This window comes from Astatotilapia calliptera, chromosome 7, assembly GCF_964374335.1.
Source record: "Astatotilapia calliptera chromosome 7, fAstCal68.1, whole genome shotgun sequence".
NCBI lineage: Eukaryota > Metazoa > Chordata > Actinopteri > Cichliformes > Cichlidae > Astatotilapia > Astatotilapia calliptera.
In genome coordinates this window covers 7,781,323-7,799,392 of record NC_137428.1, presented here as the reverse complement: position 1 = coordinate 7,799,392, position 18,070 = coordinate 7,781,323, and the positions used below count along the sequence as shown (strand labels likewise).

The window sequence follows — 18,070 nt, the reverse complement described above, 5'->3', positions numbered from 1 at the left end:
TTCACCACATCCTTAGAATTACAGAATCCCATTTGTTCACATTTTAGCGCACCTAAAGTGGATTATATAGACTATCCTGTATCTTTAAACATATATAGCATACTTACAGTAAAACAGCAACAGCAAGGGGTTATATAACAAATAATAAAATGACAACGCCACTTAGGGGAATTTCACCCCCAAGAACTATAAAGTCTTCTTAAAAACCAGAAAAGGTCGCACAGGTTTAGGGATGCACAACTGAGGCAGATTGGGTCCAATATTGATATGTCTTTAATTAAGCTTATAAAAATAAAAAAAGAATAAGACAATAGAAGTTGACTGTGGTATAGCTTATTCTATAACAGTGTCCTGGATTACATAAAACCATACACTGAACTGGACTTAGGAAGGCCTGAGAATTGCTGGGAATATGTAGTGGCCACCAGCTGCGTAATGACACCAGGTATCCGTACGGCTCGTGGCCCGCACACCTTGACAGTGCCTACAGGGTCCTCTGGCACTTGGTCAGCAGACTGGTGACACTGATGCAGGGCCTCCAAAACTGGCCCTGGTGCCTGGGACACGGAAGGTGAATTAAACAAAGACCCACCATATGCCCCAAACAGCTCTTGATAAGAGCGGTCACATTCATCCCTAAAATGCCAAGAACAGAGGGCATGGCAGCAGGAGTGTCTCTCAGTACAAGGATCCAACAAGAGGACATTTCCTTTCCACACAGGAGTACACTGAGCTCTAAATAACCAATAAAACGAATGGAGAGCCCATTAGCAGCCCAAAGCTGCAACCAATGGCATGAATGAAGGCATTCTTGTCCCCAAGGTGCAAAATGTGTCAAAAAGAAACTCTCTGTGATGGTGGAAACCATAGACCCAGTATCCACCAAGCACGGGACAGTCACCCCATTTATCAAACCATCAATCTCAACAGACAGCAACTTAGGGACTTGGTAGGGACTGCACTACCAAGTCCAATATTGATATGTCTAACCCTAACCCTTTTATAAATTTATAAAAATAAAAAAAGAATAAAACAATAAAAGCTAAGTGTGGTATAGCCTATTCTATAACAATGTCCTGGATTACATAAAACCATACATTGATCTGGACTTAGGAAGTGTGGAAAATAACCCACCACCAAAGGTTCCACGGCTACTGGTGTGTCCTCGCTTCACTGTAATAAAAACACAACACAACACGTTAAAAGTCAAAGAAAAACTCTAAAAGAGCACCAAGTTCGTTGCGCACAGTCAGGAGACAGTGTACATTTTAATAAAACAAGAAACCAGTCACACGCACAACCCTTTAAAACAAAATACAGAATACACAGACTGAATAGCTTGCACCACACGAGTAAATAGTGGCCTGTACTCCGGCTACAGAGACAACTAAAATGTTTCTCAGCTTTGTTATAATTTTCAATTCAGTCACATTTTAAATGCAGGTATTACATTTTCAGGGTTTTTTTATTCCTTGTATGATCACTCTTCATAAGTAAGAAGTCTGATGGCTTGTATACATTATTATGGTATAGTTTGAAATACACTACTTGTGATTTAAATTTTCCAAACACACAGTTTCACACAGCCGATTCCAGCCTGAATTTTACTTGGAATCAGATCGGAAAGGGAAATCAGTAGCCTCTCACATCACTAGTTTCGTAAGCCACGTAAGACGGCGGCAGGCGTCACGCTGGAGCAGACGTGGCAAAGCACCACGTCATCACTGTGGGTCGGCGCTTTATTATTATTTATGGGTGTATTGTGTTAGTACCGCCAGCAGGTGAGTAGTTAAGTTACTTGTTCTGTAGAGATTATCATAATAGTGGCACGTGTCATGCTGAGTCTTTTTTAGAGAATTAGATAAAGATGTGTATGGTACTTTGTCCGTTTTGCTGTTTTTCTTTGGGGTTGTGAGGCACGTGTAAGTTGTGAACAGTCTTAAAAAACGCTACACTGCATTCATTTGGATCTCCTGTCGTTCTGTGGCGTGGCAGACACGGAACAAACCTTGTGTGTCCGCGTCAGACGATATAGATCCGCTTTGTTTCAGAGCACAGCGCTTGCCTCTTCGTGTGCGAAACTTAAGGTTTAACCCTGGGTTTTTGTACTACGAAGGTGGTTCATGTCTTACTGGGGTAAATCGCTGTAGTAGGTTGTGCTGCAAAGCCTGACCTGCAGCAGTCTAGATTCCAGATTAGAAAGGACCATGCGTGAATTCATGGTCTGCTGTTCAATCAGAAAATATGATCACGCTTCCTGGAAGACCTCTGTGGAGACCGTAAGAGGGTCTTCTGTTTGTTTCTGTTGGGATCAAACAATTTTATTACTATATGCTCCTAAAACAGCGCATCTGATAACCTGCTCCCAGCATGTTATCTTCTGAGTTTTGGATTAAAATGCGTTGCAATACAGATTATTTTCTCTGGGAATATGTTTTACATGCGCAGCTTAATGCCCAAGTTTAACAGGGAATCTATGTGGGAACCTATGACGTCACTGTAAACTCCTGACGTACCATGTAACCTGAGGTGCACCTCCCGAGAATGTAATTACACAGTGGGTCAGTGCAGACTGCAGCTGTTATGATTGGTTTGTTCAACGCGCTTGAATCCTTATTTGCATTTCTGGCTACTTTTTCACCACAGTTGTTTTTTTGTTGTTTTTATTTAACAATAAGATAAAATCACTGCCTCAGAATGATCCATCTAAGGACTCACAAATCTACAAAACCAGTCAAAACTTTGGACACACCTTCTCATTTAATATTTTTTAAACTTTATTTTCATGACTATTTGCATTGTAGATTCTCACTGAAGGCACCAAAAAATAAATGGACACATATGGAATTATGTAGTAAACGAAAACTTGTTTTAGGCTCTTCAAAATAGCCTCCCTTTGCTTTGATTACTGCTTTGCACACGCTTGGCGTTCTCTCGATGAGCTTCGTGAGGTCGTCACCTGAAATGGTTTTCCAACAGTCTCGAAGGAGTTCAGAGATACTGAGCACTTGTTGGCCCTTTTGGCTTCACTCTGCGGTCCATCTCATCCCAGACCATCTCAATTTGGAATGGTTGTAATTAGGTTTAGGTCAGGTGATTGTGGAGGCCAGGCCATCTGATGCAGCACTCCATCACTCTCCTTCTTGATCAACTAGCCCTTACACAGGCTGGAGGTGTGTTTGGGGTCATTGTCATGTTGGAAAAATAAATGATCAACTAAATCCATTGGGATGGCGTTTTGCTGCAGTATGCATACTGACATAGGAGGGTGCAGCCATGCTGATTCTGTGTGCACTACACACAGGCATAAATGTAGGCAACAACACTTTTGTTTTCATAGGCTCCTCGAATCCTCAAAGGTTCTCTGCAGAAGTCTAAATCAGGCACAAGTCTACCTTACTTAAGCCAATAAATGAGGCTCAAACTGTGCGATGCATTGTCACAGGAAGGTGCATGTATCAATTTGTTGATTTAGAAAACCGAGGATACCTGTTCAATCAATAAAAAGAAGTTCACAATAATCTGCACTGGACGGCAGGCAGGCCAGTTCAGCACCCTTACTCTTTTAATACAAAGACATGCTCTTGTAATAGATGCAGTGTGTGATTCAGCATTGTCTTGCTTAAATATGCAAGGCCTCGACATCATCTGAATGGGAGCACATGTTTCTTTAAAATCTGTATATACCTTTTAGTATTGATGGAGCTGGTCTACCTGCAAACAACCATGGCATCACCAGTGCAATACTTTAGTTTATATCCACTAACTTAAAGCTGAAAGTCAGTACTAAAATATTGATTGTTTGATAGACAAAAAACATTGGTAGTGTGCAAAAAAAAAAAATAGAAAATTGTGTCTGTGTTCATATACTTATAGATTTAACTTGAGAAATTTCTAAATTTCTTCCTTGGTGTGAAAAAAGGTTTAATAAACATTATTGTCAGTCAAACTTTATGTGCTATAGTTCCCAGAGTGTACATGCAGGAAATGAACAATCGACCGACAAGTTGAACACAATATAATTCATCACAACATCTTATTGCAGCAATTCTGGGCTGAAGTTAAAATAAATACTACAGAGAATATGATGGAAGAAAGTGGGATTGAGACTACACCTCCTGCCAGCCCCACCCCTCTGACTGTGGGTGGCCCAGTCGGAAGCCTGCCCACCACTGCTGGTAAGACATTTGATGTGCAAATCAACATTCCCTTTGCTTGTAGCTTAGCTGAGTCGAGATTTTAAATGTCATTTGCTACAGTTCACATTGTTGATACAAATTCAAGATTGGTAATACGTGTAAATAAATTTTAATTGTGTTGATGTGGACATTATGGATACAACATCTATCAATTTTCTACCACTTATCCAGAGCTGGGTTGCAGGGAAGTAACAATAACAGAGAAGCTCAGCCATGTGGCTCCGCTTAGAAATTCTGTTCATAACAGAATCAATGACAAAGTGCATCCCTGATGAAGTCCAACATCCTCTGGAAACAAGTCCAACTTGTTGCTGGCAATGCTAATTAAGCACTCGCTGTGGTTGTACAGGGACTGAATGGCTTGTAATATTAAAACTGGAAAATTAATATTCAATTAAGACACTCACTTGCAACAGTATTGATACCGATTGTGCTGTCTTTGCCTTCTTCAGCTGGCAAGGCAAGGCAAGGCAAGTTTATTTGTATAGCACAATTCAACAACAAGGTGATTCAAAGTGCTTTACAGAGACATTAGAAACAAGAACAAATAAAAAGCATGATTTAAAATTGATTAAAACAAGGAAATAAACTAACTAACTAATTAACAAACAAACAAACAAACAACAGTATATAAAATCAAAACAGATAAAATCAGAACAGTAGATAAAATCAGTAGTTAAATGTAAGTTTTGAAATTTAAGCTTAAAGTGTGGATTTGGTGCTTTATTCAAATGCAGCTGAGAACAGGTGAGTCTTCAACCTGGATTTAAATAAACTGAGTGTTTCAGCTGATCTGAGGCTTTCTGGGAGTTTGTTCCAGATATAAGGAGCATAAAAGCTGAATGCAGCTTCTCCGTGTCTGGTTCTGACTCTGGGAACTGATAAAAGACCGGATCCAGATGACCTGAGGGATCTGGATGGTTCATACCGGGTCAGGAGGTCACTGATGTATTTTGGTCCTAAACCATTCAGAGCTTTATAGGCCAGCATCAGAACTTTAAAGTCTATCCTCTGACGGACAGGCAGCCAGTGTAAAGACCTCAGAGCTGGACTGATGTGGCACACAACATGACAGCCAAACATGGCTCCTCCTTTCCTCAAAAGCTATAGTAGTTAACATTCATAACTCTAAATAGCAGTTTAGGAGTAAGAAGAGTAAGAAGTAAAACTCTCATTTCAGCAATATCAAAGTATTACACAGTTATCATAAATATTTACCTGTGCGGTGTGAATGTTAATATTAGCAATTTTACTTCTAGCAGTTACCTAATAGCGAGATGTTGCAAGGTAACCCGAGCAGAGAGTCTAGAGAACTAATTCAAGCAAATAAAGAGTGAAATCAGACGGGTTTCAGGCCTAAAGAGCAGAGCTGAGGATATAAAGACCTGCAGAGTGAGAAAATGGCAAGCAGATGAGTAGAGGGAAAGCTCTCTCTGATTGGATGTTTCTCTTTGTTTTTCAGGTCTGTCCACTTCGCTCCCTCTCCCAGGAACAATCAGTTCCCCCTCAGTCTCGACTTCTCTCCCCAGTGTCCCACCACTTCCTGCCTTCAGCAGCCCTCTGGCTGCACCGCTTTCCCTTTCTTCCCAATTTCCCCCCGCCTCAACACTGGCCTCACCTTTCACCAGCAGCTCTCCCGTCCCTCCTGCTGCCTCCTTCTCTTTGCCTCCTCAGGCCTCTTCCATCAGACCTCCTTCTACTGCTTCCAGCATGTTGCCCCCTCCTGTAGGTCCACCTGTATCGAGCTTCTCCGTGGGTGCAGGATATGACATCACACGGGGTCATGCTGGTCGAACCCCACAGACACCGCTGATGCCAACATTTTCCAGTCCTGCTTCTATACCAGGTCAGAGTGAAAAATGTGAAGCTCGGGTGAAATTTTCGAATCTGATAAACACATTTATGCTCTTTTAAAAACTGGAACCAAATCAGTTTGACACCCAGAATACCCACATACTAGCCAACACTAAATATTACTATCAAATTAGATACTCATTTGCAACAGTATTGATACCAACAGAGGCATCTTTGCCTTCTCCAGTTGAAAAACACCTTCACGTTATACCTGAACAGGCAAGCACACCTCGCTTGACTAGCTGTCATTCACAACACTGAACAACCCTTTTGAAAGCAATTTTGGAAGGTCCGTGAAACTCCAGTTTCTACACCACTGGCACTTAACGTTTAGTTAAGTTATCATTAAGGATGCGGCTCGTGGTTATGGCTAATAACAAATCAAAAACATCAATGTGGGAGCAATGCTATCAGAACTGCCCATCTATATTATTATAATGGACCTAAGAACTGTTGTTTCTTATGAAGTCCCAGTAAAGTCAGCGGTCGAGTAGCAAGCCCCAAGTATGACTGGAGGTGCATTGAGTGTGAGAGAAGCTGACCTGAGAGAGAGGATCATGGTGAAGCTGGAAACCTGAACCCTTCATGGCCGATTACCAAGACAAATGTGAAGTACCCTCTGAAAGTCTGCTAGACGATGTGAATGCAGCATTATGGACAATCCATTACTGGGATGATTAGGAAACTAACCAGCCGATCTACATTATGACAGTAGTGATCACAGAGATGTTTGGCCACCAGATGAACAGCCACAAGGAGCAGTGCCCTCCATGGAGAAGGAGACTGGAGGCCAAGATCAAGGCAGTGTGGAAGGAAGTCAGCCAACTATTGGAGCTGCAGAAAGGTGCAATGAGGAAAGGGGTACCCAAGAAGTACAGCAAACTGTCCATACCTGAGGCCTGGGAAACTGCCATGCAAGGACTCACAGCCCTGGCCACATGCTTGAAGAGGTGTTCCAGAGAGATATGAGGCAGAAGAATAAACCAGAAGTTCTCCACAGAACCATCCAAGATGTACTCTAGGTGGCAGGTGACCAATATGAGACGGCACAGAGGCACTAATCATGGCAGCACAGGAACAAGCTTTAAGTACAAGATAGACGCCCGATAGTGTGGTACCACACCTGGGAAGACCTCATGTGCAGGTTTAGGGCCCCTGAGACACATAACAACAGGGTGTTGAAAGCTGAAATGAATGTCCCTTAACTTAGAAGTAAGACATAAGGGTAATAAATCATATTTTTTACAGTAGTCCTCAAACTCACAGCAGATTTCCAGAGCAGAGAAAGATCTAGCGTTGTTAGCTGAATTCCAAGACGACTGTGTAGTTAAAGTCTGTCAGACTACAGAATCAGAGACTGGAGAAGCAACTGCATGGGCTACCGCAGCAGCAACCTCACAATCTAGCCAATAGGGAAGCGCAAAACAGAACAGCAGCAGATGCTCAGAGGACATTCTGTAAACAATTGATTTATTTAAAAAAAAAAGTACAACTTGTTAAAAAATGTTCCATATTTTCAGGTGTGGTGTCCAACCCCATGCTTCAGCAGTCAGTCATTAGAGGAGGATTAGATACTGGATCTTCAATCACGTTCCCGGAGGAACAGGAGGATCCCAGAGTGTCTGGAGACACCAACAGTGGTGGAGGCATCTGGGGCTTTTTTAAGGTAGAATACAAATGTGTGAAAGGGGACTTTTGAAGCTTGATGTTCCCTATAGCTTTTTTGCGATATGGTTGGACATATTTTTCAAACATAAAAAGTCTTTACAATGATGAAGTTCTTCTTTAATTAAAGTTAATAGGAAGAGTTGGTTAAGTGTGGTGTGTGTGTGTATATATATTTTTGGGTAGTCTTATTCTGTGTGTATTGTGTCCCCTCAGGGAGTAGCAGGAAACGCTGTAGTAAAGACAGTCTTAGACAAAACCAAACACTCTGTGGAGTCCATGATCACTACTCTTGATCCTGGCATGGCCCCATACATCAGTAAGTTACCCTGTTTTACCCAATTTAAAAAAAAAATGTACAAAACATTCAAATGTTCTTAATAAATGTTTCTGTGTTGTTCATCCTCAGAGTCTGGTGGGGACATTGACATCGTTGTGACTTCAGATAAGGAGATGAATGTGGGGGCAGTTAGAGATGCTTTCCAGGAGGTTTTTGGGCTGGCCATGGTCACCGGAGAGTCTGGTCAGTCAAACATTGCTCCACAGCCTGTGGGCTATGCCGCCGGTGTCAAGGTCAGTGGACTTCGCTTTTACGTTACTTCATTTCTTTCTCGTTCAACTTTTTTCAAGCATCAAATGTTTGTTTTCCTTGAATAGGTTTTATAGCTTATTTATTTATAAATGACATGGCTTTTAAGACCATCACGTGTGAAGATAAAAATGTATATAAATCATGCAGTGCTAGATTTGTTAAGAGGAAATATTTTGAGAACTGAGTCTTAATATTGTGGGAAAAACGAAACACAAAATAGGTTGCTTCTGAAAAATTGTGTGTAACCTTTTAATCATAATAACTGGATTGCATAGAGAGTTCCACATTTTATGAGTCAAGGCTCATTTTAGTTAATATCTCTACGCACAGTAAAAGAGAAAAATGTTAATTATGATGATGTATTAGTTTATTAAAATATCAGTCTGGTCATTTTTAAGTTTACTTATTTTTTTCTTAGTTCAAAATAAAATGCTGAAATATCCCAGTTACATAAGTATTACTAGTGTCTGAGTTTGTTTCAGTTTAGTTCTTGACAGCACTGATGTTTGCAGCTTCAGTCATACATGTGTGTGTCTGTCTGTCCCTGCGTGTCTGCAGGGGGCTCAGGAGCGCATTGACAGTCTGCGTCGAGCTGGTGTGATCCACGAGAGACAGCCAGTGGTCTCTTTAGAAAACTTCATTGCTGAACTTTTTCCTGACAAGTAAGAAGGTTTTGACTGACTTCTGAAAAGAAAGCACACACATTCTTAGAGGCCTAGCGGACTTTCTATCTCACAAACAGTGCACAGTACTGCTGTAAACAGCTTGGAGCATCCCATAAAAAACAAAAAAATGTGTGGATGCTGGGCTACAACAGTTTTCATCTACAACAGGACAGAAATGCTTTTTGACATTTCTATTCACCTTTCATCTTCCATTATTTACTTTATAATTAGTCATGTGTTGAATAAAATGCAAGCCAAATATTCACATGTTTGATGCAGTTTGATGTTTTTTTGTGGCAACAAACAAAAGCGTTAACATTTAGTTAAAAGCTCTAAAAACAACAACAAAACCTTCTTTTTGTTTCCAGGTGGTTTGACATCGGATGTTTGATCCTCGAGGACCCTGGTCAGAACATTCACATCGAGCTCTTCACTCAGGCGACCCCTGTAGCATTAGAGCACGTCCAGCAGGTATCATTTGGTTTACAAAGGAAGAGCTTTTCTGGTTGAAGTTTAAATATTTAAAAAAAATGTTCAGGAAAAAGAAACTTTTACAATTTATAAAACCAAACAGAAGTAAAACTGTGCGGGTGAGGGTGGCGTGGAGTTTTTTGGCTGTGTATACTGTATGTATGGTTGCTCCTGGGGCCTTGTATCTGTATGTGGAAAAAATGGTGGTCATGGGGAATGTTGAAATGAAGCCCTGCCTGCTTAAAAAGGCCTGTTACCTTCTGTAGTCAAGCTAAACCAACACTGCTTGAGTAAGTATTGTAGGTTTCCCTTAGTTTTTGATTTGTTATACAGTGGTCCCTCGTTATATCGCGGTTCAGTTTTCACGGCCCCGCTGTTTTTTTTTGTTTTGTTTGTTTTTTTGTTTTGTCACAGTGCGTTGTGTTCTGCGTCCTGATCAACTGTAGACCATTTTCAATCAATTACATCGTGCCGTGTCTCCTGTACAGTACAGTTGCGTCCAGCTTGTCAAATTTACATAAATCTTCGCTAGCAGAAGACAACAAACACAAAAGGATTATAAGGAGCATTAAGTGAAACCAAAATGTCCGATAAGTCAAACTTTACTGAACTCATTCTTCTTGCTTCCTCTACTTCCGTACCATTGATTCATTAATGTTGAATTCTCTCGCAGCTGCTCTGTGCCCATGTTCTGGACCTGAAAACAGGGTTTGATCTTTGGTTTCATTCGATGATGCTGGACTTATTTTCGAAGATTTGAAGTTTGAGAGTGTTTAAACAAGAGAGAAACGTGTGAAAATGTCGATCCCCTTTCTGAGAAATGTGTATAAAGTGTGTAGTGAGGGGTTTTACAGCCTTAAACCATCTATAATAATTGTAAAAAATAAAGTTCGCTACTTTGCGGATTTCACCTATCGCGGGTTATTTTTTGAACGTAACACCCGCGATAAACGAGGGAACACTGTACACTCTACTGACAAAAGTATTGGCTTGCCTGGTTTTACACTCAAACAAATTTGAGTAGCATCCCATTGTTTATCCACAGACTTGAATATGTTGTCCGCCCAACCTTTACAGCTGTAATTCTTCTGGGAAGGCTTTCCACAAGGCAGGTAATGTGTTAGTGGGAAGGTCATGAAACTGGCAAACATATCTTGGGATGCTAGAACTAAACCCAACTCCTGAGCAAATAAGAGGGACCCATTGACAAATGTTTTTAAAAGCAATCTTCACGCCTAAGTGTTTGATTTTTATACACCTTAAAGTGATTGGAATCCCTGAATTTAATGATTTGGAAGGGTGAGCAAATACTTTTGGCAATATCCTGTCATGCTGGTAGAAGATAAAGTTTCCCACCTTTTTCAGGCTCTACAGTTTTCTCTTGACTTTTTGTCTTTGAACAAAAAATGTCAGGTTGTACCGTAGAATTATTTTATTCAAAATCTCCCATGTAGAAACCTGCTACAACTCACAGTGTTTTTGTAACCTTCCCCATATAGGCTCAGTCCATGACCCCTCCTGACTACAGCCTGCGCTGGTCAGGTCTGAGTGTTACCGTGGGTGAGGTCCTGGAGCAAAGCCTTCCCAACATCAACAGAACAGACTGGCACCAGGCCATGACAGGCCTAACCCAACGCCAGATGATCCACAGTGCTTCCAAAGCTCTGGCTGGTATCTACAAACAGCAGTTGCTTCCCAGGACTACGTCAGGCTGAGTGCGTCAAGTTTCTGTGACATACTGAGAGGAGGTGGACAGTAAACTAGCTGATGGGACATGAAGGTTCCACGTACCTCCCTCCATCCGTCTGTCCTGCACAACAAAGCCAACTGCACATTTCGTTAAAGATGTTTGTGCCCACAGACGTTTTGCTGGCATTCTCGTGTATTTTAATGGGTTTTACTGAAAATTTAGATTCCATTTTGTTACGATCAAGCTATAATGCATTATGATCCTCTCCATCCTTTTTAAAATGTTTATCAGTATAAGCACATATTAAGGCAAAGTTTAGTGTTTTATTTAGGCATTCTTATTGTTTGTCCCATTTGTACTTTTCTGTACCCTAAGTCCAGTTTAGAGGGAGTAATGCAGCAACTACCTGATGTGATTAGGCTGAGTGCAACATCAAGAAGCCCTACAATATAGGAAAAAATCTTTTTTAGGGGGGAGAATTTTCTACCATGCCCTAGGGCCAGTATTACCAGCTACTCCCTATACAATGTACTAACTGCATGCCAACATTGCAGTTATCAAACATTAATTGTTATGATTTACTTTTATTTGTTGATACAATGCTCAATTAATACAAAAATAAATATATGTGACCATTTAACCCAAACAAAAAAAAAAGAGCCATGTCATTACAACATATCTATACATAAAAATCTTAATTTCACATATTGTTACCTTGATAAGTGTGACCTAAATTAACTTTGTAGCAAACAGCCGACATCTTCCTGATGCTACTGACCTCCATCAGCAGGATAGTACATCCTTCAGCATCACAAAAACTGCTAGTGGATGGCTCAAGGACTGTAGCATGGAGTGTTGAGATTGGCCCAAGCCTTCCCTGATATAAATCCAGTGGAGGGCCACGAGTCATATTTGCAGATTCATTGGATAGCCACCCAATTAGTGAAGTATTTTGATTTCTTGTCCTACATAAAGACCATGACTGACATGAATGCTAATACAAATTTATACATAAAGTGTTTCTGTCCCATGCAGCTAAACCATAACAATGATTTACTTAATTTATTTCTTAGGGCTTCAAGTGGTAAGAAACTGTCAGAAACACTAGATCTAACTTTCTGTCAGTTACAGTTGGGTGTAAAGAATATTCTTATGCATATCTTGTGCTGTGCCTTTTTACATAAATCACTTTTTAATGCTGATTTGGATGCCCCCCTCCTTAACCAAAGGATATATCACTGCTATATAATACTGTGCAGAATTCTTAAGGAACATTGGAGTTTCCTGAGAAGTCCAGCATAACATTCAACTCCAAAAACATTTTTTCTGTTCATTACTGGAAATAAATGACTATCAACAGTCTGGAAGTGTGTTTGGGGTTATTCTCCTGTTGAAAAATAAATGATATCCAACTAAATGCAAACTGGATGGGATGGCGCTGCAGGATGCTGTGGTAGCCGTGCTGATTCAGTGTGTCTTCAATTTTGAATAAATCCCCAACAGCGTCACCAGCAGACCACATTATCACACGTCCTCCACGTGTTTCACGATGGGAACCATGCATGTAGAGACAGTCTATTCACCTTTTCTGCATCACACAAAGACAAGGCAGGTGGAACCGAAGATCTCAAATTTGGACTCATCAGACCAAAGCACAGATTTCCACTGGTCTAATGTCCATTCCTTGTGTTTCTTGGCCCAAACAAATCTCTTCTGCTTGTTGCTTTTACTTAGTAGTGGTTTCTTGCCAGCTAATTGACCACGAAGGCCTGATTTGTGCGATCTCCTCTGACCACTGTGCAGTTTCCACTGAACAGTTGACGTAGAGATAGTTAAAATATCAATACTACAGTCTAAATATCAGGAGAGCAAATCAATATGCTTTCAGATGTGTGGCTACATGTTGTTGGAACTCTGTGTGGCATTTATCTGGGCTCTAATCTGAGGTGCTGTCAACTTGCTATTTCTGAGGCTGGTGACGCAGATTAACTTATTCTCAGCAGCAAAGGTGACTCTTGGCTTTGTTTCCTGGGGCGGTCCTCATGTGAGACAGTTTTGTTGTAGCGCTTGATGGGTTTTTGCAACTGCACTTGGGGACACATTCAAAGGGACACATTCACATTCTCTGCATTATTGTAGAGTCTTTGCCTTGTGAAGACCATTGAGGCAACTGTTGTTGTGATGTGGAGCTATATAAATAAAATTGAACTGAACTGAATACCATCATAATGAAGCCATGATGGCTTCAGGAAGATATGAACAAAGCAGTTATTAGTTGTATTAGTTGCTTTTAAACACAAAAAAGAAACCACCTTGAGGCATTCCAAATAGATTTGACTGGCGGTTCTATCCATACAGTTTTATGTAGTGATGAAACGTGAAATTAACGTATTGGTATTATTGCGTATTGCCCAATGCCCAATCCCAATACCTCAAAGTAGCTGCCCAAGTGCCAGGAGGTGTTTCAGGTTGGGTGCAGGTTGGAAGACTTTGATTAGAAATTTGGAATTAGTGGCTGCTAATTTTATAGCAGAAAAGTTACACTTCACATTTCTTTTGCAAAAAGTTTCCTTTTCAAAATAAATAAATGAAAACGTCAAAGAAGTCACAACCAGGCTACCTTTTTGACATGTTTTTGACATGTGACGTGTATTTTCTCCATAATTTCCTAAAAATGTATTTTTCATTTCAAATTTCTGTTGTCTTTTCGGTTGGATTTCATCCATTTTGAGTTAGTATACTGTTGTTATTATTATTATTATTGCAAAAATCTATTTTTCGTTTATATTAGTGAATTTAAATGTTATTCACACCTAGTTTTGTTAATTTTTAGTGTATTTTCAGTTCACTAAAAATATTTATTTCTATTGTTGTGCAGTATTCACTGTTGTAATACTGCATTCTGCCACTGGGGACAGCTGTCCTTTTCCTCATACATGGAAAGCGTTTCCGTTTCCGGTTCGTTTCAGCACAACAATCGCAATGGCGGCAGCTGGAGAAGCTAACGGAGGAACAGGCAAACTGGAGTTGTATCCTTTATTGTTGTCAATATTTACCACTGAGGTCTATGAAAACTTTAATGATATTTTCTACTAGCGAAGGGCAAAGCGAGGCTTCTTGAAACAACGAAACATTCGAAGTATTTGTGCCGGTAATTGTATCGAGGTTTCGAAATAACCTGAATCTGAATCTGGGCTCTTTCTGTTTGGGTGTGTTAGGTTGACTTTTAAGCTTAATAGGAGTTTGTGTCATCAGGTTTGTTCTACACTGTCAAGCGAAGCTAGAAGCTGGCATAGAGTTTGAAGTTTAAACATTTTTAAATCATCCTCTAAAGAAACTTTCCTTAATTTTATTTACTACTCACCGATGACTATAACTACTGTGGATGTTGTAACATTATGTTTGAGTCTGGAGTTTTGGTTATAGTTAGGGTTGCCAACTCCCTGAAAAATAAATAAGGGACACCTCGTGGCCAGGGCCGGGCGACCCAGTTGTCTTCACCCTTCCCAGTGTGGTGAATTTTCTAGCTCTTTTTTTGTGTGTGAAATTATTTTTTTAACCATTTGACTTGAATTTGATTTAAGTAGATGTGTATTCTTTGTGATATGAACACATGTGAAACAAATGATCATTTAGCCATTTATTTTTAGCTCAAAATGACAACATTAACACAATAAAACAGGTCTCCTTCTTAAACAGAAGCCTGTCATGCTTAACTTTTGAGAATATAAGTAAATCTTTCTTTAACTCTGTCCTGCTTAACTTAAAATAATATAAAACAATAGAAAGAAAAACATTCTTGTAACAGTGCACATTTAGTGCATTTAGTACAATTGGCTTCAGTTGAGGTATTATTTCAGCTTTTCTAATGCTAATCAGCTGCTCCTGTTTGTAAACCCGCTTGTTCCCATGATTACGCATCTTAACTCATCATCATTATTCATCTATGTATTACTTTTATGTATTAGTCATCTATTTGTTGTAATCATCTATCCTTGCAGTTGTTTATTACACAAAATAAATTATATTATCACACTTCTGGCCACATAGCGCTGATATTCACTGCACATGCCCATATTAACTTTTTCCAGCCAGGTGTTTTCCTTTTCCCATTCTTCCCTTTCTCTGAGGGGAACAAACATTGCTGCTCTAATGCTGGGCTTACACCGTGCGGTTTTAGGCCCATTTTGAGCCGATTTTTGAGTGATCGGACCGATTTTGGCCTTCATCGTGCATCGTGTAGTATACGTGGGGTAACGAGAAGTGATTAACACCTCACGACCAGCTCCCGATCAATCAATCGCTCGTGAGGGTCTCACCACAGCCGCTCACACTGCTCGCGTGCAAACACGTAAACGTTGGTGTAAAAGATGGAGCAGCACAGCTGATCTGGACACAAGCGATGGAGGCACAACTTGTAGAACTTTGGAAAGCTCATCCGAGCCTTTTCGATGTGGCATCACAAAATTATCACGACCACAACAACCGTGAAAATAGTTGGATTTACACTGCTGCTCAGTCACAGCTGCCTGATCATGTTTTTCATTAGCAATTTAGCAAAGTTGATGGTGGTGGTGTGTCTGTGTGAGTGTAAGACGGAGAGAGAGAGCGACAGATTTTCTGCTATAACCTTCATTTTATGGACGCACAGTGTGAGCACTCAGGTCGCATCAGAGCATCGGGCGGTATAGTGTGAGACCCTGCATCGTGACCTACCAACTTCTAACCCCTGCGAGTCAATCGTGCAGTTTGAGCAGGAGCTGAATATCGCGACTGAAAAAATCGCACAGTGTTTGCCCAGCTTTAGGTGTACTGTCGTCCGAGACTTGCACCGCAGTGACGGCGTTTGTTTCCCTGTTGGCCATGCTTCTTGTTGTGGTCATCTGTTGTCTTCCGGTATTTTCTCCGCAAGCGACCTTTCCTCGACCAATGAGATGAGCGGTAATCTGAATTGTCATACTCGAATTGTCATAAGTGTGCTGTCAGCTCATTGGTCACAAAGCAGGAGAGGGGCTGGGAATTATGTTTTCAAACAAAGCGTTAATTCCATTAAAAGTTATAGACTACTTTTGATTCTCACTGTATTACGGGACAAAGTGCGCCCCTTATTAGCTCAATACGGGACGTGTACTTTTGTTTCGAAAAACGGGACGATTCCGTATTTTAAGGGACGGTTGGCAACCCTAGTTATAGTGAACCTGCACCTTCCTGTTGTTTAAGAGATATTTGCACAAGAAGAGTCAGTTAGAATAAAGAAAAGGGGTGAAAAAAAATGTTAAGAAATAGGTCGCTTGTAATAAATGGGTGTGTTTTTCAAGCTTTTATTTTTAAAGCATAAATATATTCCTTATGGTGGGGCAGTGTGTCAGTAACAGATTATAGTAAGGATGAAGCCTTTTTAATGCAGCAAATAGCATTTTCCATTGCAAGTAGGGCAAAATGAGAGAACAGAGTCAGAGATGAAAAACCCGGCCTCTTTTATTTTTCTCTTTTGTCTCAGCCATGTCCTCAGTCTTCCTTGACCCTCGTGCAGCTCTCTGGATGTTCCCTTCCCATCATCTCGTGAGGCCACCATCGCTCTGCGGTCGCTCTCCCCAGACAAAGAGCCCCGGAAAGGCGGCATAAGCAAACTGATTACAGTGTCTGGAAGCACGCTTTCTGTGTGAGATTATCTTCCTTGGCTCCTTCATAGCCTGTATCAAACTGAGCCCTAACATCTGTGTCCTTTTTGTACTAAAAATCCTTCGCTGTGTTTCAGGAGGTGGAGCGCTGATGAAGCACGAATCCTCAGAGTGTCTGTGAACTCGTTTCTCGATCATCTATCCCTTGTTATGGAGACCATGGAGATGTTTGGTCCACCTGTTGCCGTATGATGTATAACAAGTGATTCTGGACTCTGTTTTTGATGCTTGGAACTAACTGAGGTCCTACAGACTGGACTGAAGTTTGATTAAGTGAGCTAAAGTCACTGGCACCTTCGAACACAGTAAAAGGTGGTCGATGAAGTGGAACTGAGGGGGAGATCATGACACTGGCTCAGTGCTCAGTTGAATAATTTCTACAGCTGTGATTGAAATAGATTCACAGAATGTATCTGATGGGGGTATAACCATAATAATTCTTTTCAAAAATAAAAATGTATGATTATACAAATATTTAAAACTAACTGAGGTTAGTTTTATTAGTAAGTTCAGTCTTGCTTTATTTGGCTACAGCTTCTAGATGCCTTTTAATTTTGTTTTGCCGGCAATCATAAAGTTACCATTTTGGACAGCTAAAAAGATACTCTCACTGAATGTGTATGTGTTCAGATGAAGACTTCTCATCCAAACAATGAATTAAAAATCTGTCCAGCTATCACTACGTAAACCAGTCCGAGGCTTAGACCATCAAACTGATAGAACTTTATAAAAATGAGAACTTTTTGGCACTTGTTTTCTCACACAGTTACTTTTGAGATCATTTATGTACATGTAAATAAAGAGTTTGATTACTGAAAGTAGTGCTGCAACAATTCAGCAACAAATTCGAATAACTCGATTATTAAAAAAAATTCAACACACATTCTTTGCTCCGATGCTTCATTTAGTAGATGGCTCTGTAGCGTGCCATTGTCACCATGGAAATGTGAGTGTTTTACCCACATTTGCGATTAAAAACATACTTGCAATAGACACTAACTTAGGAGCAAGTTGTGGACCTAAGAGCAGACCACAGTAACCTCCTTGAACAGGGTCCAGTAACCATCACAGTGGCAGATATCTAATAAAGGGTCTCCAGTATGAAGAGTTGGACAGCAGCAGGTCCCGACATGCTTCACGCATACTGACTGAAGAAGCTGATTCCACGAGCATATGGCAGCACAAATGAACCAGCTGCTAATCGTTGAGAAACACCCAGAATTGCTAACTGAAGGTCCCGTCAAACTACAAGC

At 40.6% G+C, this 18,070-nt stretch overlaps 2 protein-coding genes across 3 annotated transcripts; both read left to right on the top strand.

The window, feature by feature from the left end:
• Positions 1-1,651: 1,651 nt before the first annotated feature.
• On the top strand, positions 1,652-12,498 carry prrc1 (proline-rich coiled-coil 1). 2 transcript variants are annotated; one of them, XM_026172706.2, is made up of 9 exons: positions 1,652-1,781; positions 4,046-4,178; positions 5,662-6,045; positions 7,574-7,719; positions 7,935-8,037; positions 8,128-8,291; positions 8,869-8,972; positions 9,344-9,446; positions 10,946-12,498. In XM_026172706.2, exons 2-9 carry the CDS (start codon positions 4,085-4,087, stop codon positions 11,159-11,161), a joined length of 1,314 nt encoding a protein of 437 aa, XP_026028491.1. In that variant the 5' UTR covers positions 1,652-1,781; positions 4,046-4,084; the 3' UTR covers positions 11,162-12,498. The 2 variants fall into 2 exon arrangements, with proteins under 2 accessions (XP_026028491.1, XP_080159537.1); XM_080303411.1 differs by having other exon boundaries at positions 1,780-1,922.
• A 1,548-nt stretch (positions 12,499-14,046) lies between these two features.
• lage3 (L antigen family member 3) lies at positions 14,047-17,700 on the top strand. The gene is made up of 3 exons (XM_026172704.2): positions 14,047-14,165; positions 16,670-16,798; positions 16,895-17,700. Exons 1-3 carry the CDS (start codon positions 14,119-14,121, stop codon positions 17,007-17,009), a joined length of 291 nt encoding a protein of 96 aa, XP_026028489.1. The 5' UTR covers positions 14,047-14,118; the 3' UTR covers positions 17,010-17,700.
• The last annotated feature ends 370 nt before the right edge of the window (positions 17,701-18,070 follow it).

Coding starts and splice junctions, on each gene's coding strand:
- lage3 (XM_026172704.2), top strand. CDS start 14,119: ATGGCGGCAGCTGGAGAAGCTAACGGAGGAACAGGCAAACTGGAGTT. Junction 14,166..16,669: donor GGAACAGGCAAACTGGAGTT/GTATCCTTTATT, acceptor ACCCTCGTGCAG/CTCTCTGGATGTTCCCTTCC. Junction 16,799..16,894: donor TCTGGAAGCACGCTTTCTGT/GTGAGATTATCT, acceptor GCTGTGTTTCAG/GAGGTGGAGCGCTGATGAAG.
- prrc1 (XM_026172706.2), top strand. CDS start 4,085: ATGATGGAAGAAAGTGGGATTGAGACTACACCTCCTGCCAGCCCCACC. Junction 7,720..7,934: donor GCATCTGGGGCTTTTTTAAG/GTAGAATACAAA, acceptor GTGTCCCCTCAG/GGAGTAGCAGGAAACGCTGT. Junction 8,038..8,127: donor TGGCATGGCCCCATACATCA/GTAAGTTACCCT, acceptor GTTCATCCTCAG/AGTCTGGTGGGGACATTGAC.